Source organism: Rhodamnia argentea, chromosome 2 (genome assembly GCF_020921035.1).
Source record: "Rhodamnia argentea isolate NSW1041297 chromosome 2, ASM2092103v1, whole genome shotgun sequence".
Classification (NCBI taxonomy): domain Eukaryota; kingdom Viridiplantae; phylum Streptophyta; class Magnoliopsida; order Myrtales; family Myrtaceae; genus Rhodamnia; species Rhodamnia argentea.
This window is the reverse complement of record NC_063151.1, coordinates 3,856,162-3,881,611: the sequence shown is the minus strand read 5'-3', so window position 1 is coordinate 3,881,611 and position 25,450 is coordinate 3,856,162. Positions and strand designations below refer to the sequence as shown.

General features: G+C 41.7%; 5 protein-coding genes across 6 annotated transcripts; 4 read left to right on the top strand and 1 right to left on the bottom strand.

Annotated features, from left to right (window-relative positions):
• Positions 1–552: 552 nt before the first annotated feature.
• Positions 553–2,976, bottom strand: LOC115749000. Its single transcript, XM_030685686.2, has 3 exons — positions 2,674–2,976; positions 1,223–1,553; positions 553–1,127 (listed from the first exon to the last, which is right to left on the bottom strand). The coding sequence occupies exons 1-3, from the start codon at positions 2,755–2,757 to the stop codon at positions 640–642; spliced, it is 903 nt and encodes a 300-aa protein (XP_030541546.1). The 5' UTR covers positions 2,758–2,976; the 3' UTR covers positions 553–639.
• Positions 2,977–4,680: 1,704 nt separating this feature from the next.
• Positions 4,681–8,509, top strand: LOC115748998 (prostaglandin E synthase 2-like). Its single transcript, XM_030685684.2, has 6 exons — positions 4,681–5,090; positions 5,822–5,956; positions 6,127–6,202; positions 6,349–6,443; positions 7,825–7,992; positions 8,087–8,509. Exons 1-6 carry the CDS (start codon positions 4,763–4,765, stop codon positions 8,245–8,247), a joined length of 963 nt encoding a protein of 320 aa, XP_030541544.1. The 5' UTR covers positions 4,681–4,762; the 3' UTR covers positions 8,248–8,509.
• Positions 8,510–9,526: 1,017 nt separating this feature from the next.
• LOC115748995 (protein FREE1) lies at positions 9,527–16,707 on the top strand. 2 transcript variants are annotated; one of them, XM_048273852.1, is made up of 11 exons: positions 9,527–9,544; positions 9,628–10,660; positions 12,904–12,990; positions 13,071–13,202; positions 13,910–14,041; positions 15,251–15,316; positions 15,400–15,510; positions 15,654–15,746; positions 15,911–15,944; positions 16,116–16,186; positions 16,285–16,707. In XM_048273852.1, the coding sequence occupies exons 2-11, from the start codon at positions 9,653–9,655 to the stop codon at positions 16,360–16,362; spliced, it is 1,812 nt and encodes a 603-aa protein (XP_048129809.1). In that variant the 5' UTR covers positions 9,527–9,544; positions 9,628–9,652; the 3' UTR covers positions 16,363–16,707. The 2 variants fall into 2 exon arrangements, with proteins under 2 accessions (XP_048129809.1, XP_030541536.1); XM_030685676.2 differs by lacking the exon at positions 9,527–9,544 and having other exon boundaries at positions 9,568–10,660.
• A 1,266-nt stretch (positions 16,708–17,973) lies between these two features.
• LOC115748948 (GDSL esterase/lipase At1g59030-like) lies at positions 17,974–18,591 on the top strand. Its single transcript, XM_030685616.2, has 2 exons — positions 17,974–18,267; positions 18,431–18,591. The coding sequence occupies exons 1-2, from the start codon at positions 18,003–18,005 to the stop codon at positions 18,589–18,591; spliced, it is 426 nt and encodes a 141-aa protein (XP_030541476.2). The 5' UTR covers positions 17,974–18,002.
• A 68-nt stretch (positions 18,592–18,659) lies between these two features.
• Positions 18,660–19,835, top strand: LOC125313765 (GDSL esterase/lipase At5g42170-like). The gene is made up of 3 exons (XM_048273860.1): positions 18,660–18,895; positions 19,141–19,396; positions 19,558–19,835. The coding sequence occupies exons 1-3, from the start codon at positions 18,674–18,676 to the stop codon at positions 19,752–19,754; spliced, it is 675 nt and encodes a 224-aa protein (XP_048129817.1). The 5' UTR covers positions 18,660–18,673; the 3' UTR covers positions 19,755–19,835.
• Positions 19,836–25,450: the final 5,615 nt, after the last annotated feature.

Below are 25,450 nucleotides of genomic sequence, written 5' to 3'. Positions count from 1 at the left end.
TGGAACTCTAGATATTGTAGAACTGCGACCCCCGTCATCGCTTTTCCCTTTCCTTCTCTCCGAGTTGTGGGACCGACCCATCTTCTAAAAATTTTACCTTAACTACTCAGCAATGCTAACTTTCGGATCTTTTATGAAAGATAAAACCTTCTAATCTCGTTTGGTATCCTTTTATGGTGCCATGCTTTTAAGTTTTCCAAAATATGATATCTCTCTATTTTTTACAATTCTTAAGTTTGTCCAATTGTTGACGTAAGTGAATGCTCGCCATCTACGATTAAAATCAATGCATATAATACCTATTATTTTCTAGTTTTGAGAAATAAAGTATCGACATGTCGTGTCGTGTCACGTGTCGGTATCGGTGCTACTTAGATTGCAGTTGCACACGAGGGCTTCGTCCAGTACATGAATCAAAATCACGTCATTTATCACATGAATTGTTGTCGCCTAGTACCAGACACGAGATGAAAGGTTAATCCAAGCGCCAACGGCCGAGAACCTCCTGTACTCTTGAACCAAGCAAGACATTTCCAAGACTACACAAGGCAAAGGAACAAAATTTCTCTTCCATTGCTCATATGTACATTTGTGCCGCTTTACAAAGTGATTCGAAAACCACAAAAGGAAAAAAAAAAATCAAAGGGGAACAGTATAAGGGAGGGCATAAATCTCGGCCTCAGGCAAAAAATGTGCTTGTGGCGGCCAAGTACAAGGAATTACAGCATCATCCCCTGATTTTAGTTTCTTCGGACCTTTACCCTCTGCCCGTTTCGTGTCAAAAAGCCAGTCTTGGTCATCAGATTCATCAAGTCCGTGATCCAGAGGAAGGGGCACCCAATGCTCTATCAGAGCTTCATATGCAGATTCAAGCTCTAACGATTCATTTCTGGTCGACGAAGAGACAGTTGGAAATGCTATATCCAATTGAGCAGAGGTTTCTGGCTTCTCCACTACGAGCTCCCTTGCATCAATAGAAGTGGCATTTATTTGGCAAGGCACTTGACTCGTCTCACGCCGATTCTTAGGGGTAAAATATGCTGTTCCAGATGTACTGCACTCCGGTTGTCCACCAAGTGGACTATCGGCTGTTGCTGTCCGTTTCAGCCGGATTCTGAGAATGTTGCCTGTTTGGTGCCAAAAAAACAACAAAAGTCACATCATGTCCATAACCACCACAACCCAATCAGCTCCAACTTCAATGCAAATAAGCAAAACTCACCACATCGTTCGATGCTAGAGGCTGAGGCATCTTGTCTACTCTCATTTTTGCTGCTCTTGCTCCCATCAGATAGGTAACCAACTGGTTGCTCATGTTCTTCTGTAATTGAACTCTTCTCCGCCTGCTCATAGGAGTCTTTACTTACTGGAGGGGAGTCTGAATCAAAAACTTTTCTTTTCCTCAGTCCTGCCGGTGGTTTCCCATGAGATGGCCTCTTTACCTTGCTATCATTAATGGCCAAGGGTTTCAAATGGGTTTCTCTCTTCTCCTTTTCCCTCTTGTTTGGCTTACTTCTTTTTGTCTCGACCGCATTCTCCTTTTCCTTCTGGAGCTTTGAAGCACCAGAAGAACATTTAGCACAGAGACAGGAAACCAGGGGACCAGGAAACCAAGAAGCAAGCACGACCAAGCATTATGATGAAGCATTGGTCGCCATAAGACGAGTTATCTAGTTTTTTCCACATGAACGCCCCAAAACATTCATATCCCAATATAATTAATCCACTCACCCTCCCCCAACCAGCAAAAAGACATGATATCCAGAGGTAGAAAACGTTTATTCTACCTGTTGCTAGTGAACATCTAAAAAGGCTAGCATTGGCAGCCGATATGATAATTTTTCGTATGTTTCATAATTAAATCCAACTAAATAATAAACCAATTGGAGAAATCCATGCAAGGATGCGAAACAAGTAAAAATAAACAGATAAGACTGAAGCGTGCTTGTAAATCTTAGGAAACAACTGAGTCACCAGAAACAGCTGTCGTGACAGCATCATTTTAAAACCACATTGCCATCAAATCCATATGCCCAGTTCACTGTTAATCATTGTAAACTCGACATTACAGCAGGATTCATAATTGCATGCGCAGTTTGACCTCTCATAAAACGGTTTTAGTTTAAATCACTGAAATTAACCCAACAAAAGAGAGGACAGAGGTGCATCTAGCACTTCAGTCAGCATATTTCGTATTTTAGATTAAATTACTTGTGCACCAAATACCAAGCAAAGGCAAACCAGGGAGGAATCTATGTTATAGATTGGCATTGCCATGCCTATACCCATCGACATCTATAGAGCACAAATCAGAAGCAACGCCTCACAAAACAAAGAAGATGGACAGAGTTTGTTTCCTTTGACTTGCATACTCCATAGCTCTTTCTTCATCGTATACAAAACAGAGCAACCAATATTCCAAGATCCAGAAAATACGTAGACAGCTAGTGTCTACCACAACACGGAATACAACCTTCTACCCCAGTCAGTCAACCTCAAGATCCAGCAACTTCACATCAATGTACAAATCGCTAAACAGACCCCCGTCAATCACGGGGCCGAAAAATCCAAGGCCGTAGCCATCATCGGGACATCAATCAATCAATACCCAAGACAGACAGAAGATGCAGTTTCAGCACCAGTCGCGTGAAAAACCGAAATTTCTCAACCAACCTTAAGGGACCCCATCAAAGTCTCCCTAAGCGTCCCCCTCTTCACGCATCCCTCGCGAAGCGTATAAGGAAAGCAACGAGACATCGTGCCCAACTTCGCCTTTCACCCGCACGAGATCTTGAGGCACAAGGATGGATCGACCCGATTCAATCCCAACGCGAGGTGAGACTGCAGAGAAGCAGAACAAATACGCCCACAGGCGCGGGCTATGGAGCTAGCGAGGGAGAGAAAGAGGAGGAGAACGCGGGAGAGGAAGAAACCCTAGACTCGAAGCTTTTGCTTTCTATACTGACCTCGATCGAGGCAGGGTTGTATTTATAGAGAAACTTGCCGACTTAATGAAGCGCGTTTGCCATATACCGATAATGCCCTTATTCTAGGTCTGCGTCTCGGCTTAGGCCAAAAAGAAACCTGAGCGCGGCTGGGTCGGGCCTTGCATTGGGCCTTATGATTTCTCACTCGGGCCCGCCCATAATCAGAGATCATTAATGTGTTAAATATCATTTAAGGGTACGTTTGTAAAATTCAGGACAGGATGCGTTTGATGCCTACACAAAAAATGATGAAGTGAGATATAAAAGAGATATGTCCCACATAAAACTAACCCATTTGGAAAGATGGGCTAAAGACGAATAGAATATCTAAATATAATTTTTTTAATAACAAATTTTTTAAATTTAAAAATTATATTAATAGAAGTATATAATTGTATAAAGATACAAAATAACAATAATAAAATTTTATTAGAAAAGGATGGAAGTTGAAAAAAGAAATAAAAAAGGAAATAATCTAAAAAAGAAAGGAAGAATCATATTAAAATCACATAACGGTTAAGGACGGACTTCGACGAATCAAAGGGGACTAGCCAAACTCTACGAGTTAATTGGGCTTGTGCGAGTCTAGCGAGCTTATGATCACCTCATAAATTAAAAAGTTCTGAAGGATAAAATCATACTAAAAAGCCAAGATCGATTTCACAAATCGTTTAAAAATAATTTTAGGAGGGGCTTGAAATTTGTATACCAAGTGCCCGAAAAATCTAATTTAACTACTTAAACAATGAAAAAAAAATCGAGACTTTTTCATATTTCAACCAAACATCAAAAAATATAATTATTTTTTTGGAAATTAACTTCTCGAAAAATATTTTTCGAAACAACTTATTTTCTCGTGAAACAAATATAGCCTTGATTTTATAGAATTCTCTCTTTTATATTCTTAATTTTTTTTGTCTCATTCTATTTTATTCTATTTTGCATGCTTAATTCGCACGGCGTAGTTTAGGGCGCGCATGATAACACTTGTGAAGCCGAATTTCTACTTCAGAAGTGCTTCTGAAGCCGAAATCCGTTTGGTAAAGACACTTCAAAAGTGCTTCTGAACCTGAAATCCGTTTGGTAAAAATATTGACTTCCGGTAGAAATTTCTACTTCTGAAAGAGATTTCTACTTACGGTTGGATTTTTGGCCAACTTTGAGAAGCTAAAAATTTTAGCTTCTCGGCTTCAGAAATCACTTCTTCGACTCCGCCGACCAATGCCCGCCCGTTGGTCCCCGCCGCCCGCCGCCGCCCGCCGCCGGTCGCCGCCGCCCGCCGCCGCCCGCCGCCGCCCGCCGCCGGTCGCCGCCCCCCGCCGCCGCCGCCGCCGGTATTTTATTAAAAGTAAAAATTTTAGAAATAGAAATTTTATCAAACGTCTTTTTTTATGAGAAATCAACTTTTGATGGAGAAGTTGAAAAATCAACTTCTCCTTTTGATGGAGAAGTTGAAAAATCAACTTCTGCTTCTGATGGTGTTTCAGAAGCAGAAGTGTTACCATGCGCGCCCTTAGCTACAAAATGCTTCAATATTAAGACACCGGAAATATCAGTGCCAAACGCACAGCTTGAAGCATCACGCGCCACCGTAGCGTTTTCCGTCACGCGCCAGTTCCATGGAGAACCTTCTACGCGGTGAACTCTTCCCTGCCTTTCGACCAAAAAAAAAAAAATAATTTCTTCCCTGCTTCACTTTCAACCTACCGGTTCGCATTCGCAGTCCTCACCATTCCTCTTGCACTGAAAGGTCTCCCGCTATCCGAATTTGAACGATGACGAGGTCGATCAGAGGTGCTACCACTTTGACCCGAGCCGTCGTAGCCGGCGCGGCCGCCACTGGCGCCTCCCAGCACCGCCTTCTTCAAGCCGCGCTACGCAATCCCCAGGCGAGCACGAGCTCTCCGTGGCTCTCCGAGGTATTGAGCGGCCGACGCTGGCCGTTGATTCCCTCCGCGTCCCATGGCGTTGCGGGGGCCAGGCTCCTGTCCGCCGCGGCGACGTCTGCCGCTCGGGAAGAGGGCTCGCGAGGGGCGAAGTTTCTCGCCGACGACGTCGTTCTCTACCAGTACGAGGCTTGCCCTTTCTGCAACAAAGTTAAAGGTGAGCTACTCAGCTTCTCTAGAACATCTAACGGAGCTAAAATGGTTCAGCGAGTGAAGTGCTTCACCGTTTGGGTATGTGCTGCTTCTTGTTTGTGGGCTAAGTAGTTAGTGGACTTTGGTCCTGGAAGGTCGAGCTTGCAAAGTATTATTGAAAACGAGTTTAGTCTAATGCAGTGTATCAACCGAGAGATGCGTCTTGAGGATGAATGCTTTGGCTGATCTCTTTCTCTGGTCAGAATCAGAATGTCCTCGAGAATTTTTTCACTCAGAGTGGTTTCTTTCTTTCGTTCTTCTCTGTGTACACAAAATAGAAAATCCTACATGGACCACAAGGCACGAGCACATTTGCTATCTCTGGCAATCCAAATCATTAGGATTTTGTGTGCCAGTAATTGGGAGACTTTGCATATGAAGCATTACTTCTTTCCTCTCATCATAAGAATGGGAAGTTGGAGCTGGGAAAAATGAAAAATGGTGGTGATGAAATTAATGGATTGCATCGGAAACCATAACCAGGTTCTAGAGAATATTTAGGAAAATAGTTCTTGACCAGGAAGACCAAACTAAAATGAGAGACTTTAAAATGCTGGAGTGTGGCTTTGCTTGGGCTGCTGCCTGCTGGCATATGGCATCTCTCATGATTCTTAGTTTTTCTGTTAGCTATTGTTAATTATGCATCCCGCATTTGGTGTCCTTGATCTCATGATTGATGTTGTTTTCCCCCTTCAGCGTTCTTGGATTACTATAAAATCTCACACAAAGTTGTGGAGGTCAACCCCATGAGCAAGAAAGAGATCAAATGGTCTGATTACAAGAAGGTGCCTATATTGATGGTTGATGGAAATCAGATGAATGACTCTTCAGGTTGTTGATCATTTCCCTGATACTTTTTATTTTATTCTTGTTCTTTCTTGTTGATGTAATTAGTAGTAGCTAATTTTCAAGCATGCGGCCTTTTCTTCTGAACGGGCAACTCTTTGAAGGTCTTATGATTTTCAGTCACACTCTGCAATGAACAATTTTGGTGTGTGCAGCTATCATTGATCAGTTGTTCGGAAAAATTCATCCTGATGATGTGCCGGAAGATGAGGAGGAGAGGAAGTGGCGTGGGTACAATTAACTTCTCTGCCATTCTCTTTCTGTTTCTGGGGATTCTGTGACATTTCATTTCCGTTTCTCCAAATTCCCCTAAATTTCTCCTATAAAGCATGCAATGTCACCGACTCACCATTGGTGCGTAATATGACTGGATGTAGGTGGGTAGATAATCATTTGGTTCATGTTTTATCACCAAATATATACAGAACTCCTTCAGAGGCCCTCGAGTCATTTGACTATATTACTACCCATGGTAAGTACAACTCATGCATCAGTGCTCCTGTGTTGTTTTTGGTAACGTATCTGTCTTTCAAGGGACCAGCTCGCTGATTGTTTCCTTTTTCTTTTGAAGTTTCGACCCATTTAGTTGCTAACTGTTGATAACTTGTTCCAATCGTGACAAAAGCAAGCAATTAGTGTGGAAAACTTTGCTGTTGCTGTTATTTTAATACTTCTACTTTACAAGCAAAAGAGCTGTCTACAAGATGTGTGAAAGCATTGTGCACTTTACTGGTAGCTAGCAAGTAAACAATGGGAACCTCAACCTATGGATGTGCCCAAGCTTCTATTTTTTCAAAGAGCATGATCATTGTTTGCCTTGTACTGAGCCACGAGTAGTGAGGCTAAGCTAGGTGCGTCATTATGCTTTAGTTCACATTAGTTGACTTGGCAAGGGATTTTTTCTGGGAAGGTTTACTTTGGCATAGCGGCAAGAGCTGACCATGAGTCAAGCTGTTTGTCCAAGGATAAAGCAAGCAAACTCTGATCCACCCCATAGGGAGCTTAGTCCACTGGCTCAAGTTTTCATTTTTTCTGCTGTGATATGGTATCGTCTTGTTGTCTATCGCAGGACGTCAATTTGAAACATCCTTACTTCTTAGGTCATAGCTGTTTTGAGCATAGCAGGGCTTTGAATCGAGAAACCATAACCTAATTCCCAGATCATAGCTGTTTTGAGCATATCCAGAGCTTTCTGGGAATCTGTGGAGTTTCTTTTCTTAAAGATAAACAAGTTTAGATTTTCTGAATGCCCACATCTTTTGACACGCTCAAACCAGTAAAATGATTTGACAATTATGACACTTTGAGTTATACACTGTGGCAAAAGTCTGCAACTTATACATGCTATAACAGTAGACATTTCAAGGCGCTACAAGGACTCAGTCAACATCCATATGGTCTTCCTTTTTCTTCGTGACTGATCTAATCTTTTGTGGTTGGGCTAATGTTGCTAATATCGCAAGCTTTCATTTCTTTTGATCATTGTTAGTACTAGACTCACTTAAATTCATTGTTCGGCTTCGGTTTGGCTCTAGGACCTATAGTTGAAGTGCACTAGTTTTCATATTCTTCAGTCTTGGTATTCTAAGTGCTTATGGGATCCAACTCCATACTCTAGTTTCATCTATTTCCAGTCTTGCTTGGTTTAGTTTGTCATTTGTTTTTCTCTCTGATGTTGTATATTTCTCATGTACTAAAATTTCAATAAATAATAGTTTTAAGTGAACCTTTGTGTACTCCTCAGTGTATTTATTCTGCTAGTTGCAAGGAATGATTTGCTTATTTACTATCATGCTTACTCTATATAATGCAATAGATTAATATTATAGTTTAATGAGCGTTCACAATTGTAGGCAACTTCAGCTTCATGGAGAGATTAGTTGCTAAGTACAGCGGAGCTGCAGCTATGTATTTAGTGTCGAAGAAGTTGAAGAAGAAACACAACATTACAGATGAACGTGCAGTCTTGTATGAAGCTGCTGAAACATGGGTGGACGCTTTAAAGGGAAGGCCATATTGTGGTAAGCTTGATTGGTTCTGCTCATTGGTTGGTCAGAAGCAGCGAGATGAATGCTGCAAGAGTTGACTCTCTTGTCTGGTGGTTGTCTGCAACAGGTGGCGTAAAGCCTAATTTAGCTGATCTTGCTGTTTTTGGCGTCCTGAGGCCAATCCGCCACCTCCAATCTGGTAAAGATATGGTGGATCATACTCGGATTGGTGAATGGTATGACAGAATGCAACGCGCCGTGGGGGATTCTGCTAGAGTAATGACTTAGTCATGGCCCAAGTCTAGGGAATGAAATTAGAAGACAGCGCATGATTTTGTGGAGACGGCAATGCCCCAAGCCTCATAAGAATCTTACTCTTAACCACCCCCTTCCCCTTCATTTTATTTTCTGTCAGCATTTTGGGCTATTTCTGCTGTTCTTCATAGCAGTGAGAGAGTACTGGGTCAATAAGTTGCTTTTGCCATATTGATACGCATTTCATATGAATTGTATGCGCTGATCGCGCTATAAACCAGCAATTCATTTGCAAGCGATGGGTGTGTTCTGTGAATGTATGGGCTCAGTGACCTAATACTTGCTTTGTGGTTTACCTTCTGCTGCTGCTTGACTATGGAGAAGCTTTTTAAACGCCACAGAAGTCACCCCAGCATCTGCAGACGTTTAAGTGAAGCTTTGTAGCCAAAATGATAGCAGTGTGCGTGCAACTCCTAACTGAGGCTTTCTCTGTTATACGAATGACCTCTATATATGTCCTTAACCATGAGATTACCAGAACAGAATGCTGTCGTGGTCATGTGGGTCTAAAGGCAATGGACGCCTACACAACTCATGGCCTTCTTCGATTTTTCGCATTTTCTGCGTTTTTGGGATTTTGACCCTTGACTGTGTTCTTTGATCGGTTCCTCGACAGGCCAAACATTTTACTCTTCTGTTGCTCGTTCCACCCTCACATTTCCCTTTTCTGCATTTTCTGCACCTTATTTAAACAGTAGCATAATAAAATAACTCAAATTATCGTGAGTGAAGGTACTTATACTTAGTTGGTGTCCTCATTGAACACAAATTTCAATAATTTTCTGTAAATGACAAGTTAAAACTATGTAATTTTACGTGAAAGATCGTAAACAATCTAAATCTACTGTAGATCTTTTTTTTTTTTCCCCTCTTCTTAGGAACTTACTTTCATAATCAAAATAACATTCTTTCGGCAAATGCATTATTAGTGATCAATTATTCTTCACTATTTCAATTCTAACGATGCCCATTATGTACCGAACCGGTCGGTCGTGTATATCGCTACAGGGACCATAGAATGTCTCAAAAATCAGCCCAGCCACCACAGGACGCCGGACGAGACGGCGGGGGAAGACTGATCTTTGGTCCCACCGGCCTCTCCCCGTCATCAAGCGGGTCCACGTTCTCCCACCACCCTGGAACTGAAATTCCAATCTTGACCTTGACCTTACGAGACAATCATCCAGTCAATCCCGCCGACTCACCGTAACTTCGCGTGTGCCAGACTCCACCCAATTTCTATTCTCCAGAATCTCTCTCTCTCTCTCTCCCCCTCATATTTCCGCGTTCCTAAGCAACAGAATCATCGTCTTCTTCTTCTTCTTCATCGTCATCAACCAAAAACCAATCCAATCTCTCTCTCTCTCTCTCTCTCATCATGCAACAAGGCGACTACACCTCCGCTCCGTACTACCACTACCCTCACCTACCGAACCCGGGCCCAACCCCTAACGCCGCCGATCAACCCCCGATCTCCTTCGCCTCCGCGCCGCCCTTCTCCTCCGGCTACTCCCCCTCCGATTTCTCCGTCTACCCTCCCTACAACGCTCCAATCGCCGATCCGATCGCCCCTCCGACCGCCCCTTCCTTCGCCCCGCCTCCGATCTCCAATTCCAATCCGCAAGCGCCGCCGCCGCCGCCGCCGCAGTCCTTCGTTCCTTCTACTCCGCAAGCTCCGTCCTCCTTCCCTCCGTTCGATTCTCACGCTCCGTACCAGCCGCCTCCGCCGCAGCAGTCTTATTACGCGCCTCCTCCGCAAGCCCCTGCGCCCGTGCCTCCGTCCGGGCCCTACGATCAACATCAGGCTGCTGCGAGCTACCCTCCACAGACCTCGATCGCGCCCCCTGCTCTGAACCCTAGTTCAGTCCCCAATCCGAGCACGAACGCGCCTTACTCGTCCATCTATGCCTCGTCAGCTCCGCACAACCCGCCGCTGTATGAGCCAGCATATGATAATTCCGTGAAGTACGATCAGGGGGGCTCGTACCTTGATGATAGGTACGGCGGAGGGTATGGTCGTAGTATGTCGGAATACGGGTCGGATTTCTACAGGAAGCAATTGGATGTTTCGCAGTATGGTTCGGGTTCGAGGCGGGACGATGGGTATGGAGATGGCGTGTATGCTTATGAAGGAGGGAAAGTCGAGCCATATGGTGCCCGAGGCACTTCTTCGAAATCGTCGACCTGGTCTGGGTCTGCGTTCGATGATTATGGAAGACCAATCAGTTTTACTTCTGGGAAGGATTCTTCAGTCAGCTCACCGAAGATTGTAAGAGCAGTGCCCAAGGCGGAGACGCAGCAGGATGTGAAGAGTGGGGTCCAGAAGTTTAGGGTGAAGCTCTTGCCTGAAAGTGGTTCTCAGAGTACAATGGATGTTCTCTGTGAGGTTTGTCAATGACGTTTCACTTTTCGTTTAGATTTGCTTGTTCATTTTGCTTAGTTTGTACCATTAGAAGTCTATAGTGCAGAGTAGTAAGAATCGTCGTTAGTATTTCAGCGCCACTGAAATTGGACTCAATTAATAACTAGTTAGTCTTAAATTCAGAGGCTAACCTAAGAATCTATGGGGTTCTAGGACAGAGACACTGTCTGAGCATTAAAGTGATTTATCACAATGTAAAAAACCTGCAATATATGAGTAGAAATCAAGACGTGCAACTGAATATATCGCATCTCTTGACTGATCCAGTTGTAATATCGTGATAGTTTTCATTGTGATTCTTCATTCCAAGTGAACTGAAGTAACTAGTGTTTTGGCTGAACTGCCCTAATCAATAATAACTTTTTTTATCAGGCAAACACCATTTTTTTGTTCCGAAAAAACTTAGTGCTTCCCACGCTGATAGCTCGTAAGACATGCAAGGTTGTAACTTCGTATTGTCTTCATTATTCCAATTCCGGTTATACTCTTTGCTTATTACCAAAGCAAGTATAGAGGATTGCCTGCCTTAGATGGTAACCCTAATAAGTTTTCCCATTCGCTTTTGTATTAAGAAGTTGGAGATATGCCCTTTTGATCTTTACATGTCTTGAAAAGCATTGTTTGACTAAATTGATAGAAGTGTTTGTGTGGATTTATCATTAAATTATGTGAGATTATCAGGAATTAGATGTTAGAGATTAATGCAATGCGAGCAATCACTGTTTGTAGATGCCTTCAAAAGACTAATATCAAAAGAAATTTAGATGTTAGAGATTGATGTGATGCGAGCAATCACTGTTTGTAGATGCCTTCAAAAGACTAATATCAAAAGAATTACATAAATCATTGTAAATCAATTAACAATATGACTATTACTGACCAGATTATTTAATGGGGGAGGGACACTGACTGCAATTACTGTACAGAAGTTAGTAAACAGCCTAGACTTGCTAAAAGAGGACCCGTTTTAGCCGAAATAGTTATGTCCTGTTTGACAACTTAATTAAATGCTGATATTTGAAATAATTGACACTTCATAAGTTTAAAAGATTTTGGTAATACTGACTAATTTTGCCTTGACTAATTTTGGTAAGCAAAAATTTCATTCAAGAGATGAAGTAAGGACATAGTACTTAATTTGTTTGATGGAAATACCTTTGTGGAAGTTAGAACTTTACAAAGTATATTGCTAAAACCTATCAATAGTATCCGCAACTCTTTTTTGTGAGAAGCTTGTGAGATTTTGTGCGACCACCAATCGTTATAAAAGTTTAAACTGTTAGATTTTGTGAGATGCTTGTGAGATTTTGTGGGATTTGTGGGATACTATTCTAAAAGCTTAAGATGTTAGACAAAGGTGCGGTTTAATATTTATATATTTTAACACTCCCTCTTCTTCACACTTAGTCCGATCTTTTTTTGCCTAGTACCAAACATGGGAATATTTAATTGGGGAGGCAAATAAGGGCTTGGAAGAATTGAACTCGGGACCTCTTACTCTGATACCATGTGACCGCTTAGATGAAGGCGCGGTTTAATAGTTATATATTTTAACAAAGCTAATAAGTTGCAATGTTCATTTTTCAACTTTTATTGAACAACCTCTTTTTTTCATTCGCAATACTTAATGTTATCGTAGCATAAGCACTTGCTTTGTTTGCTTAAAAAAACTATTTCCTACTAATTCGAAAATTAACATTTTACAGGTATATCTACATGTCAATATTTGCGTTGCAAAAAATAACTTAAAACCATACAAATCAAACACTCAGTGTGTAGACTCCCAGAGCTTATTTTTCAAAGCCCTTCATCCATTTCTTGATCACATTAATAGTTGCTCCAACCCTCTTGCTGAGTGCCAATTATTGAAAGAGGAGGAATAGAACACCTATTAGTAAACTAACACAATTTTCTTTGGCAACAGTGTGCATGCACTAGTGTGTGCTTTTCTCCCCCGCACCGGGGGGTAAATATGAGGTGGAGAACAGCTATTATTGAACTCACTGATTTCATGACTATTCGGATTATCTCCTTAACATGTTCTTAGTATTAATTTGTATCTCTTTATTTGTTGTAACATACCTAATTTTAAACAAGAATTGCGACAATATAGTAGATCACTTCGTCTCTTTCTTGCTTTAATCCTTCAGTCATTTGGTGGTTGATTTTTTTACGATTAACTCTTGACGTTACATATTCTCTTTCAGATAGGCTTGGATGGAATTCGTATGCTTGATCCTTCGACAAGTCGGACTTTGAGGATATACCCTTTAGAGACCATCACAAGATGTGAAGTGAGTTGTTTGTCCTTGTTCACACTATCTTTTACCATTTTCAACTTAATGTTGACCTATGGATGCATGTTGCCATGCAGGTGACAGATTCATCTATATTTTCATTTTGGTCGAAGAGTTCTGTGGATATTGAACCAAGGCGTATTAGATTGCAATCAAGTCGTTACACAACCAACACACTCCTTGATACGGTGACAGCTGCAACTGTTCAGGTAAATTGCTACATCTGTATTTACTGATTAGTGCATGATGTGGTAGATGGATAAATTAGTGGGCTAACAAGGCTTGTCCAATGTGTATGAACAAAATTTTTTACCCTGTTATGTTAATATTTGCTTTGATTTATAGTCACTTATGAACAAATTCTTACACTTAATAACCGTCATCTAGATATTGAGTATTTTCATGCCTTGGTCATCGCTTGTGTGTATTGGCGCGAGACCTTAGTCCTTCCTTTCATGTGCATGTTGGTTGGATTCGAGGCCTTGCAGAAATGCAAGCTAGGCCTTCATTCATTTCCAAACTTTGAAACCTCACTGGACTGACTGTTTCGATCCGTTGACTGGAACTGGTCTTAGGTCTGGTCAGGTTTAGACTACTAAATTGTTTGTGGCCAAGCCGGCATTGGAGGTTTGAGAGTTTTCATCGAGGGACTTACTATTGGATGTACATTGCTCATACCAGCCGTTCATCTACTGAACCGATGGTCTTAAGATTTGAACCTTTGACTGGAGTCCAAGGGGTGAGATGCACTTGTGCACTTGAACTGTTGGACCACACGTTGTCCGTACTCGCAAAGAGATGAATTCATTTAAGGATGAATATCCCTGCATTAGGTCGTCAACAGAAAATAGCTACATAGTTCAGCTGGTGGTTTATGTGTTTGCTGGACTGAAAGTAAATGTTTTACATGCTCCAGTTAAAGGAAATGGGTGGAAGGAGCAGGCCTGCGGATCCTTCAAAGACAAGTGAACAGCCTGCAGAGAGGAAGAAAGGTATTGCTGACTGGATGAATTTGATGAAGCCTGGCAATGAAGAGAAAGATCACTGGGTATAACCTAAAATCCCTTTGTATCTTTTTTTTTTCCTTTTTTCTCTGTATGCTGATGGAATTAATGTTAGTTTAATGCATTAACTTTTTGGGCAAGCATGTGGTATTCTTTTTGTTGCTTGTGGCATTTGCCCTGATACTGAGGTAAAAGTTCCTTCAGTCTGTGGCAGCTTCAGTTTATGCTTTGGTGTAATTTTTCCTGCCATGGTTTACAAGTAGACTTTTGGGAAAACAGGATTGTTTGGAGGTCTTGATTCTGTCTAGATTTGTGGAACTCTACCGAAGAAACGAACTTGCTCCATGTGGACTGGCACGCATGCGTTTACAAAAACGCAGGGGATGGAAGCTTCAGACTTTAAAATTCTTCCAGCTTTGCTAGAGTCTGTGTACAGCCTTATGTCTTTGCACACCTGTTTGATTGGTTCTCTTACGGTCTTACCACAAAATTGCCTCTTTGTTTCGAAGCATCTAGTGGTAGTCTTTGGGAATGATGGACTCTTGAGCAGGTTTTTGTTTTCTTATATATTGTGACCTGTCCAACTTTCTTAAGGATATCCTTTTCGAGCTATATCAATTCTCGAGCAATCACACATCCACCAAACATCTTCAAATTGCTTATGCATATTTTGATATCTTGAAAGCCAAACATTCACCACCGAGTACGGCTGGCGTGAGGATTTTCTGGAGTGTAGTGCAAAGTACTCTACAAATTTTTCGCTTCATTATCCTTATTTTATTGTCCACTTCATGGAAGATCTGACAATCATAGAGGTCGACATCTCTTTGTATCCCAGATCTCCTCCTTTATAGAGGGGCTTGGACTGGCTACATAGAGATCTTGTGCTGGACCAAAATTGGCTAGGAACTTGTGCCATGCCATCAAACTTGTGGGTCATTTATATCATCATCATGTCTTGTGAAAATATGGATCAAAACATGTCAAGCATGTCGACTTCGAGTTAATCATGATCATCATGTGTAGATGTCTTCGGTAAATCCTTTTTGTGTAAAAAGTTTGTCACCCTTTGTAATCGTATTATATCTTGTTTTACCTGGCATTTTGTATGCGATTCTTCTCATCCTTAATGAGAAGAATGAGAAGTTACTATCAAAAGCATGGAAGTATTAAACCATTTGGTGTTCTTAGAATCTTACATCAGCCTTGTTTGCCATAAAAATTACTCATGCTCCTTGGTTTTTCCTTATTAGGTTCCCGATGAAGCCGTTTCAAAGTGTACTGCTTGTGCAATGGATTTTAATGCTTTTGTTCGCAGGGTACATACTTTTCTATCAGCACTACTATCTTCAGTGTTCACCTGTGTCCTTTTCCCTCACATCAGTGGTTTTTTTGGATTCAGCACCACTGCAGGAATTGTGGAGATATTTTCTGCGATAAATGTACCCATGGTAGGATTGCCCTAACTGCTGAAGAGAATGCTCAACCAGTTCGTGTTTGTGACCGTTGTTTGGTATACTTCTAGTTTCTTTGAAGTTAATGTAGAAACTCCACGTATGTTAGTATGTGCTTGGGTCTAAGACCTATTACAACTTGCATTAGGCTGGCATATTACACTCCTCATACCTTGTCACTCTAAACATTGTGGTTTTGTAGGCTGAAGTTACTCAGAGACTGAGCAATGCGAAGGAAGCATCTGGTAAACCGGTGGGATTTCAGAGTCATGAGGACCTTGCCAGAAAGCTTCAGGTAATCTTTCTTATACTTTGCATAGATAGCTTCAGGTAGACATGTTTTCCCTGTAATCACTTTGTGGCAAAGCCTTGGGACAACTTTGCGCAATCTTTTTGAGGCTCTGTAGAAGAAAGTGTGTTATCATGGTATGATGTTCTGACATTATTTGTCTGTGACAGGAGGAGATGGAGAAGAATCGTAAAGGATCAGCAGGTAATTCTCTAATCTTATCTGGAAATGCACTTGTTCTCATCACAGCTGTTTCTTTTCGGAGTATCCATCATTTTAATGTATCTGAAGGATTTTGTCATGAAAGTACCCTTTGTTGGCTCGTTGTTAGTCGAGCTTGTGTCTAGTGTTGACAGAAGAACTGTCTCTTTACAGGCTCCCAGTCAAATGGTTCTGGAAGGAGGATGAAGGAAGTTGCCTGTCCCATATGCACTGTTCATTTGCAGGTTTGAGACCATTAACCAACAACAGCTCAGACATGTTATGTTGGTCCTATTGTTTAATACTTCAATATTAAAGGCGGGGTGCTCTGGAATAATTGCAGGTCCAGGTTCCGACCTCTGGTTCCGAGACTATTGAATGTGGAGTGTGCCAGCATCCCTTCCTTGTGAGTGCTCACTAGTGCCACCGTGTTGGGCGACGAGGCTTCTGCTTTATAACTTCTTTGAATTGTTTAGCATGTGGAAAAAGGGCTTTGGATGGCTACAACGAGGATTAGCGGAGTATTTATTAAATTCCTTTGCTTTCTTTGGAAAACCTGAGCCAATGTTGGTTGTTCGTGATATATTACTGTACATGGAGGTTTGAGTTGGTGCCGAGTGTGATGGTGACTTTTGTACATGGATGAACTGCAGAATTGTCAGTGCAGGGATTGGGGTGATGCATATCGCACACCGTTGGCTTGTCACTAGTTACCTTTTGATGTAAAAATTATTTGATCATGTTAATCCCGCAACTTTACTTTTCATGTTTGCAAGTATTTTCTTTGTAGTTTAAATTCTAGCTGCCTTTTTGCTTTGGCGTTCCCCTCTCACATACCTTATAATCATCGAGGTCCCGGGGATAAGTAAGTGGCTTAATTGTGTTGGGTTGCAGTTTGATCATGTTCATTTATGCCGGGGCTCAGGTGTTTTTCCATACAAGAAAAAAAAAAATTCACACACTGTCTGAGGTTTTTCTTAGTGGTTGTGAGAGAGACACCGATGACTATAAGCTGCGCTTTTCCTTTTTCTATGTGGACCTTAGGGACAAGTATCCAGATGGTCGAGATTGGACCAAGTATTACGGGGAATGCTTGTCATTTGACTGGATGCCTATTCATTCTAGAGCGGGCACGCGGGCTCTTTCGAGTAGGGGGTGCCAAATGGACCCGTGGGCCCGGAACCGGCCCGGAACCGGCCCATTGACCGGGCCCACGGTTCCAACCCGGAACCGGAACCGGCCCTCAAGGGCCGGTTCCGGTTCAGAATTGTTGGAACCGGCCCGGAACCGCCGGTTCCGGGCCGGTTCCAACCCGGTTTTTAAAAAAAAAAAAAAAAAAGAGGAGTAATTTTGATAAAAAGAGTAATTGGGCTTTGGAACCGGCGGTTCCGAACCGGAACCGGAACCGGCCCGGAACCGGCGGTTCCAAACCCGGAACTGGAACCGGCTCTTCAAGGGCCGGTTCCGGTTCCACCTTTTTTTGGAACCGGAACCGCCGGTTCTCGAACCGGAACCGGCGGTTCCGTTGAACCGGCCCCCTCTACTTTCGAGTCAAGAAATTATGCCTGGAACGGTGATTCCGATCCTGGCCTCACTCCTTCCCGCAAAAAAAGTCTATTTGGGCCTGTAATGGTGATGCCTATCATAGTCTAACGAGAAAAGCCTGGAAGGCCTATGCATTATGCACAATGCACATGCATATCTTGTTGTGAGAGAGCTAAATGGCATTCCTTGACACCAACACTCACCCTTTATTGAATTTTCCCAGGCGCGGAACGTGTGATCTTTTCGCTTCGGTTGCCCCACTAAACAAAAAACTTGCCAACATTTGCCTTTGCATCTTTCTTCGTATGGCTAACGTTTTAAAATCTTTTTCCACTTCTTGTAGAATTAAGTTTCTCCTACAGTAGCGTCTCAAGTTTTGTCCAACTGATAACGCCTACTTATAAGAAGAGGGGCAGGCAACCAATGTAGCATACTCACTTGATTTTTCTGCCTCTCTCGTTTCATTCAATTAATTTCCAGATACCTTGGCCGAATTCCATTAAAAAAAACAAGGAAATGCTGACAATCTTGAGACAGTCTCTGATTCTCGTCTCTCTAATCCTGATGATGCAAATCTTCACACCACAAGCCGCCGTGGTGGTGCCGAAAAATGCAACAATCACGGCCATTTTCGCATTTGGTGACTCCATATTGGACACAGGCAACAACAACCACCTCATTACTCTCGCTAAGAGTAATTTTCCTCCATATGGAAGGGATTTCATGGGAGGAGAACCGACCGGAAGGTTCAGCAATGGCAAGCTTATTTCGGATCTCTCTGGTAGCACCAAAAGAATCACACTTCAATAACTTTCATTGCTATGAGCTTCATTATTAAAGCTGTGATTTTTGTGTGCGATTCATCATTCTATCTTTTACTTGCACTATCAACGATGGTCATCATGATTCAAGCTTAAGCTGCTTCAATTTTCCTCATCCATCAGTTGAACAACTTGGGATCAAAGGACTGTTGCCCCCATTTCTTGACCCCACCCTGCAACTTCAAGACCTCATCGGAGGAGTCAGCTTCGCCTCGGCCAGCACAGGATATGATCTTCTGACAGCAGAACTCACGGTATACAAATTTCCCTTCCTTGCATTGTGAAAACTAAGTTTCACCACACCATTTTCATTGACGCAGCTGATGGTTCCTCTGTCTTCTTGGTTGAAATCAGTTGACCCTACCGATGTCGGAACAATTATTACTATTCGATGAGTACAAAAGGAAGCTGAAGAGCTTTGTAGGAGAGGAGAGAGCGGCTTATATTGTCGCCAACGGCCTGTATATTGTGTGTGCAGGGAGCAACGACATCGCAAATACCTACTTTCATACCCCGACCCGACGATTGGAATACAGCGTTTCTTCTTACACGGAATATTTGGTGCGTTTGGCTTCATCCTTCTGGCAGGTACTTCAAATTTAATGAACCAGTGTGGCTGTTGATCGTTCATGTAGCTATCCATGCCATTTATGTCGGTTTGTCGTCCGAACTATCGGGAAACCAGGAGACCAATCACCTGTTCTCAACAAGCATGCGATTATCGAACTCCCGAATGGCACTCTGCGCATAAATAGTTTGTCTAACTGCACTAGAAGCAGCTAGAATCCAAGACGTGTTAATATGCTCTAAGCCACCACATGTTATTGCTCTAGGAACTACAAGCAAAGGGCGCTCGGAAAATTGGTGTCTTCGCCGTACCTCCCATCGGGTGCTTACCCGCTCAGAGAACTCTGGCCGGTGGAATCAAAAGAACATGTGCAGATGATTACAATCAAATGGTTCAACTGCTCAACTCGAAGTTATCATCAGAATTGCGTCGCCTCAACGGAGCCTTTCCTCATGCCAGGATGACCATCTTCAACACCTACGACTGTTTACTCGACATCATAAAGAATCCGAGAAGATATGGTAAGACTTGGTACAAAGGTATCCTTGTTTACAAATCAAATGTCAACCGATCAAAGCTTTCAGACGTTGACGGTGGTTGCACACTGAATAACAACTCTGTATCCGAGACAGAGGTCTCGAGCTCGATTTTCTCTCATTTCTCTGCTTTCCCATCGCGACAGGGCTCGAAATCTCAGACCGAGGGTGCTGTGGCTCGGGTCTAATAGAGACAGGGGTTTTGTGCAACCGCTGGGATCTTTTTACATGCTCAAATGTTTCGGGATATGTATTCTGGGACAGCTATCACCCAACGGAAAATGTCTACAAGATTGTAGTCCAGAAGCTGCTGGCGAAGCTCCTGGTCGACCTATACACATGACCATGACGACAGCGACAATGATCTTTTACTATGCTCTTCATACTAAGAACAATAATTAATTCTTGTATGTGGAGGAATATCTATAATTAAACCCTTGATCCTACGGACGCGGAGTGACAGATGTTGGTTAAGTTTGAATACAATACATCAAGTTATTTGAGTGAGTTAAATACTGTGTTATGTACATACCAACATCTAGCATTGACTCAAAACTTCAAAGACAATCCACTGCTTTTCAGAAAAATAGGCATACTGAAGTTACTCATTAAAAAAGCTTCAAAAATAATTACGCAATTGCGGAACCTACTTATTGTGTCTGATGATCCGAATTCAATAATAATTTTCATCCAAATTTATAACTATTGTGTAACTTGTCATCTGGTTCTGTGGCTCTGATGCTGGAGTTGGAACTGGAAGGGGATACAAGATTAGGTAAGTGGATGGAGATGAAAAGGTCAAATCCCTAACACGTAGAATGGAATGTGAACTTGTCTGATGCTTACAATGATGAACTGGGGTTTGAGTCTCAGTGGGACAACTGAAGGTCGGTCCAGATGGGATCGGTTTCAAGCCAAATCTTATATTAAGTTCCATATAAGCAAGAAACTCAATCCCGCCCGGTGTTGTACGTATAATTGAGGCAAATGCCAGGTTAAAGGCTGTTTCGGTTCGGTCCAACTGGTCCTTTTAGTTCTGTACATGTGACAAGGCCAAGTTCCAATGTTTTTAAAGGGTGGGGTACTAGCTTTCTTCCGTTATGCCGGTGGCAGATCATCTTCTTTCCTTCATCATATGCAGTCACTTAAATTATGACCACATAATATGGGATTGCCATGTTTTAGAAAAGTGTAGGAACTGTGCAAGTTGTCTGGTATTGATGCTCTGTCAGAACTTGCAAGCTGGAACGCTGCAGAACTGCTGGTCATTAAGGCAAAATGAAAAGGATGAAATGACTCTCTGAAACCCCATATCTCCTATGTGCTTACCTTTGCTTAGAGGGAGCTTCAGTTTAGTGTTGATTTCCTGTCATCTACTAATTGCTGGAGGGACTCTTGCTTGTAACATTCAGCTCTTGCAAATCTGCTTTGACTGGTTTTCTCCTGTCAAAGTATGATCAAGTCGCACTGATGTCCCGTCATGTACCGTCATCCCCCCAAAAGATGGTTCATCTGTGTCGTGTCTTGACCATTTGGATGGTTAGTCAGTGGTTTTGCAGTTCTAAAACATCTCTGTGTTGGTCGGCTTGTTTCATCACGTGTCAATGCCACGTGATACAGCGGATGTGTGATATATGCTGTCATCAATGTGATTAGTAAGCTGTAAGCACCTCATCTTGCTCTGTTTCTTATGCTTATCGCAGCGAGGCTGCTAGTGTGAAGTTCCAACTTCTGCTGAAACTGCAAAGAAATGCGAAAATCGAGATTTTCTATGCCATTTTCTCGTCAGTGGAAAGAAGGACATCGCGGAAATGTCCTCTTTAGACTAAATTAAACTAGCCTCAAAACATTTCCAATTTTCAAAGAGGAAAATACATCATGCTATCAGTACCTGTAACCAGATTAATTGTTCTTATGAGTCACTGTTTCTGGAACTTCCACAGGCGACACAAGCATAACCTAACCTATCGAGTTCATCATGAACGTGACATGTTTTCATTGCCTTTTGTAGTCATGTTACTAGCTCAATCTCTGATAAGTACTCAGCGTCTTTCGAAAGGTAGAAATCAAGACGTGCAACTGAATATATCACATCTCTTGACTGATCAAGTTGTAATATCGCGATAGTTTTCATTGTGATTCTTCATTGCAAGTGAACTGTAAGTAACTGATGTTTTGGCTGAATTGCCATAGTCATTTTAGTAACTTTTTTACCGGGCAAACACCTTTCTTTTTGTTCCGAAAAACCTTAGCGCATCCTACACTGATAGCTCGTAAGACGTGCAAGGTTGTAACTTCGTATTGTCTTCGTTATTCCAATTCCTGTTATACTCTTTGCTTAATTACCAAAGCAAGTAAAAGGATTGCCTGCCTTAGATAGTAACCCTAATATGTTTTCCCATTCGCTCATGTGTTAAGAAGTTGAAGATATGCCCTTTTGATCTTTAAATGCCCCGAAGAGCATTGTTTGACTAAATAATTGATTGATAGAAGTGTTTATGTGGATTTATCATTAAATTATGTGAGATTATCAGGAATTTAGATGTTAGAGATTATTGCGATGCTAGCAATCACTATTTGTAGATGCCTTCAAAAGACTAATATCAAAAGAATTACTTAAATCACTGTAAATCAATTAACAACATAACTATTACTGACCAAATTATTTAATGGGGGAGGGGCACTGACTGCATTTAGTGTAGAGAAGTTAGTAAACAGCCTAGACTTGCTAAAAGAGGACCCGTATTGTCTGAAATAGTTAGGTCCTGTTTGACAACTTAATTAAATGCTGATATTTGAAAAAATTGACATTTAGTAAGATTAAAAGAGTTTGGTAATACTGACTAAATTTTCACTTGACAGATTCATTTAAGCAAAAATTTCACTCAAGAGATGAAGCAAGGGAGTAGTTGCTTAATTTGTTTGATGGAAAAACTTTTGTGGAAGTTGGAACTTTACTATTACACTCAAACTGTTATATGAAGGCGTGGTTCAATATTTATATACTGGAAGAATTGAACTCAAGACATCTTGCGATACCATGTGATTTTTCGTGGGACCACCGCCAACTGTTCTAAAAGCTCAAACTGTTAGATGAAGGCGCGGTTTAATATATAAATCCTAACAAAGCTACTAAGATGCTATGTTCATTTTTCGGCTTTTATTGAACAGCCTCTTGTTTTCATTCTCAATACTTAATGTCATGGTAACATAAGCACTTGTTTTGTTTGCTTAAAAAAGCTTATTTCCTACTAATTTGAAAAATTAACATTTTATAGATACCTACATGTCAATATTTGCATTTTTGTAAAATATTTTATGTGTTTCCCATTAAATAAAAATTATACTCCAGCCCTCTTGCTGAGTGCCAATGGTTGAAAGAGGAGGAATGGAACGCGTACTAGTGAACTAACACAATTTTCTCTTGGCAACAGTGTGCATGCACTCGTGTGTGTGTTTTTCCCTCGCACCGGGGGGTAAATACGAGGTGTGGTGGAGAACACCTATTATTGCACTCACTGATTTCACTACTATTCGGATTATCTCCTTAACATGTTCTTAGTATTAATTCGTATATCTTTATTTGTTGTAACATACCTAGTCTTAAACGAGAACTGTGACGATATAGCAGATCGCTTCGTGTCTTCCTTGCTCTTATCCCTCAGCCATTTAGTGGTAGAATTTTTTTTTTTTTTTTTTTGTGATTAACTCTTGATGTTACATATTCTCTTTCAGATAGGCTTGGATGGCATTCGGATCGTTCGACAAGTCGGAGTTTGAGGATATACCCTTTAGAGACCATCACAAGATGTGAGGTGAGTTGATTGTCCTCGTTTACACAATCTTTTGCCATTTTTAACTTAATGTTGACCTATGGATGCATGGTGCCATGCTGGTGAAGGATTCATCTATATTTTTCATTTTGGTCGAAGAGTTCCGTGGATATTGAACCAAGGCGTATTAGATTGCAATCAAGTCGTTACTCAACCAATACACTCATTGATATGGTGACAGCTGCGACTGTTTAGATAGAATCCTACATCTGTATTTACTGGTTATGTGCATGATGTGGTAGATGCATAAATTAGCGGGCTAACAAGGCTTGTCCAATGTGTATGTCTGAACAAACTTTTTTACCCTGTTATTTTAATATTCGCTTTGAATTGTAGACACTCATGAACAAATTCTTACACTAGAGAGCCGTCACCTAGATATTGAGCATTTTCATGCCTTAGTCCTCGACTGTGCGTATTGGCGCGAGGCGTTAGTCCTCCCTTTCATGTGCATATTGGTTGGATTCGAGGCCTTGCAGAAATGCAAGCTAGGCCTTCATTCATTTCCAAGCTTTGAAACCTCACTGGACTGAATGGTTCGATCGGTTTGACTGGAACTGGTCTTAGGTCTGGTTAGATTTAGACTACTAAACTGTTTGTGGAAGAGCGCGGGCATTGGAGGTTTGAGAGTTTTCATCGAGGGACTTACTATTGGATGTACATTGCTCATACCAGCCCCCGTTCATCTACTGAACCGATGGTCTTTGTGAGATTTGAACCTTTGATTGGAGTCCAAGGGGTGAGATGCACTTGTGCACTTTTAACTGTTGGAACACACGTTTTCAATACTTGCAAAGAGATGAATTCATTTACGGATGCACATCCCTGCATTAGGTCATCAATACAAAAATCGCTACGTAGTTCAGCTGGTGGGTTATGTGCTTGCTGGACGGAAAGTAGATGTTTTACGTGCTCCAGTTAAAGGAAATGGGTGGAAGGAGCAGCCTAGCAGGCCTCCGGATCCTTCGAAGACAAGTGAACTGCCTGCCGAGAAGAAGAAAGGTATTGCTGACTGGATGAATTTGATGAAGCCAGGCAATGAAGAAAGTTTTTCGCTTCGTCATCCTTATTTTATTGTCCATTTCATGGAAGATCTGACAATCATAGAGGTCGGCATGCCTTTGTATCCCAGATCTCCTCATTTTATAGAGGGGCTTGAACTGGCTAGATAGAGATCTTGTGCAGGACCAAAATTGGCTAGGATCTTGTGCCATGCCATCAAAGTTGTGGTTTTTTTTTTTTTTTTTGGTTATTTAATTGTATTTGTGTAGGTCATTTCTGTCATCATCAAGTCTTGTGAAAATATGGATCAAAACATGTCAAGCATGTCAACTTTGAGTTAATCATAATCATCACATGAGGATGTCTCTCGGCAAGTCTTATTGATGTAAAAAGTTTGTCACCTTTTGAAATCGTATTATATCTTGTTTTACCCAGCGTTTTGTATGCAATTCTTCTCATCCCTAATGAGAAGAATGAGAAGTTACTATCAAAAGCTTGGAAGTATTAAACCGTTTGGTGTTCTTAGAATCTTACATCAGCCTTGTTTGCCATAAAAGTTACTCATGCTCCTCGGTTTTTCCTTATTAGGTTCCCTGATGAAGCCGTTTCATAATGTACCGCTTGTGCTACGGATTTTAATGCTTTTGTTCGCAGGGTACATACTTTTCCATCACTAGTCTCTTCAGTGTTCATCTGTATCCTTTTCCCTCACATCCACGGTAGGATTGCCCTAACTGCTGAAGAGAATGCTCATCCAGTTCGCGTTTGTGACCGATGTTTGGTATACTTCTAGTTTCTTCAGAGTTAATGTAGAAACTCCACGTATGATAGTATGTGCCTGGGCCTGAGACCTATTACAACGTGCATTAGACTGGCATATTACACTCCTCATACCTTGTCACTCTGAACACTCTGGTTTTGTAGGCCGAAGTTACTCAGAGACGGAGCAATGCGAAGGAAGCATCTGGTAAACTGGTGGGATTTCAGAGTCATGAGGACCTTGCAAGAAAGCTTCAGGTAATCTTTCTTATACTTCGCATAGGTAGCTTCAGGTGGACATGTTTTCCCCATAATCACTTTGTGGCAAAGTCTTGGGACAACTCTGCGCAATCTTTTTGAGGCTCTTTAGAAGAAAGTGTGTCATCATGGTAAGAAGTTCCGACATTATTTGTCTGTGACAGGAGGAGATGGAGAAGAATCGTAA

Bases quoted from the DNA above. Each gene is read 5' to 3' on its own strand.
- LOC115749000 (XM_030685686.2), bottom strand. From the start codon at position 2,757: ATGTCTCGTTGCTTTCCTTATACGCTTCGCGAGGGATGCGTGAAGAGG. The intron at 1,554-2,673 runs GTTGGTTGAGAA...GGTGCTTCAAAG, and splicing joins CTTTGATGGGGTCCCTTAAG to CTCCAGAAGGAAAAGGAGAA. The intron at 1,128-1,222 runs GTGAGTTTTGCT...GGCACCAAACAG, and splicing joins CTCTAGCATCGAACGATGTG to GCAACATTCTCAGAATCCGG.
- LOC125313765 (XM_048273860.1), top strand. From the start codon at position 18,674: ATGTCGGAACAATTATTACTATTCGATGAGTACAAAAGGAAGCTGAAG. The intron at 18,896-19,140 runs GTACTTCAAATT...TTATTGCTCTAG, and splicing joins TGGCTTCATCCTTCTGGCAG to GAACTACAAGCAAAGGGCGC. The intron at 19,397-19,557 runs GTAAGACTTGGT...CCATCGCGACAG, and splicing joins AAAGAATCCGAGAAGATATG to GGCTCGAAATCTCAGACCGA.
- LOC115748995 (XM_048273852.1), top strand. From the start codon at position 9,653: ATGCAACAAGGCGACTACACCTCCGCTCCGTACTACCACTACCCTCAC. The intron at 12,991-13,070 runs GTGAGTTGTTTG...GTTGCCATGCAG, and splicing joins AGACCATCACAAGATGTGAA to GTGACAGATTCATCTATATT. The intron at 15,317-15,399 runs GTACATACTTTT...TTTTGGATTCAG, and splicing joins TTAATGCTTTTGTTCGCAGG to CACCACTGCAGGAATTGTGG.
- LOC115748998 (XM_030685684.2), top strand. From the start codon at position 4,763: ATGACGAGGTCGATCAGAGGTGCTACCACTTTGACCCGAGCCGTCGTA. The intron at 5,957-6,126 runs GTTGTTGATCAT...TGGTGTGTGCAG, and splicing joins TCAGATGAATGACTCTTCAG to CTATCATTGATCAGTTGTTC. The intron at 6,203-6,348 runs GTACAATTAACT...GACTGGATGTAG, and splicing joins GAGGAGAGGAAGTGGCGTGG to GTGGGTAGATAATCATTTGG.
- LOC115748948 (XM_030685616.2), top strand. From the start codon at position 18,003: ATGCTGACAATCTTGAGACAGTCTCTGATTCTCGTCTCTCTAATCCTG. The intron at 18,268-18,430 runs GTAGCACCAAAA...CTCATCCATCAG, and splicing joins GCTTATTTCGGATCTCTCTG to TTGAACAACTTGGGATCAAA.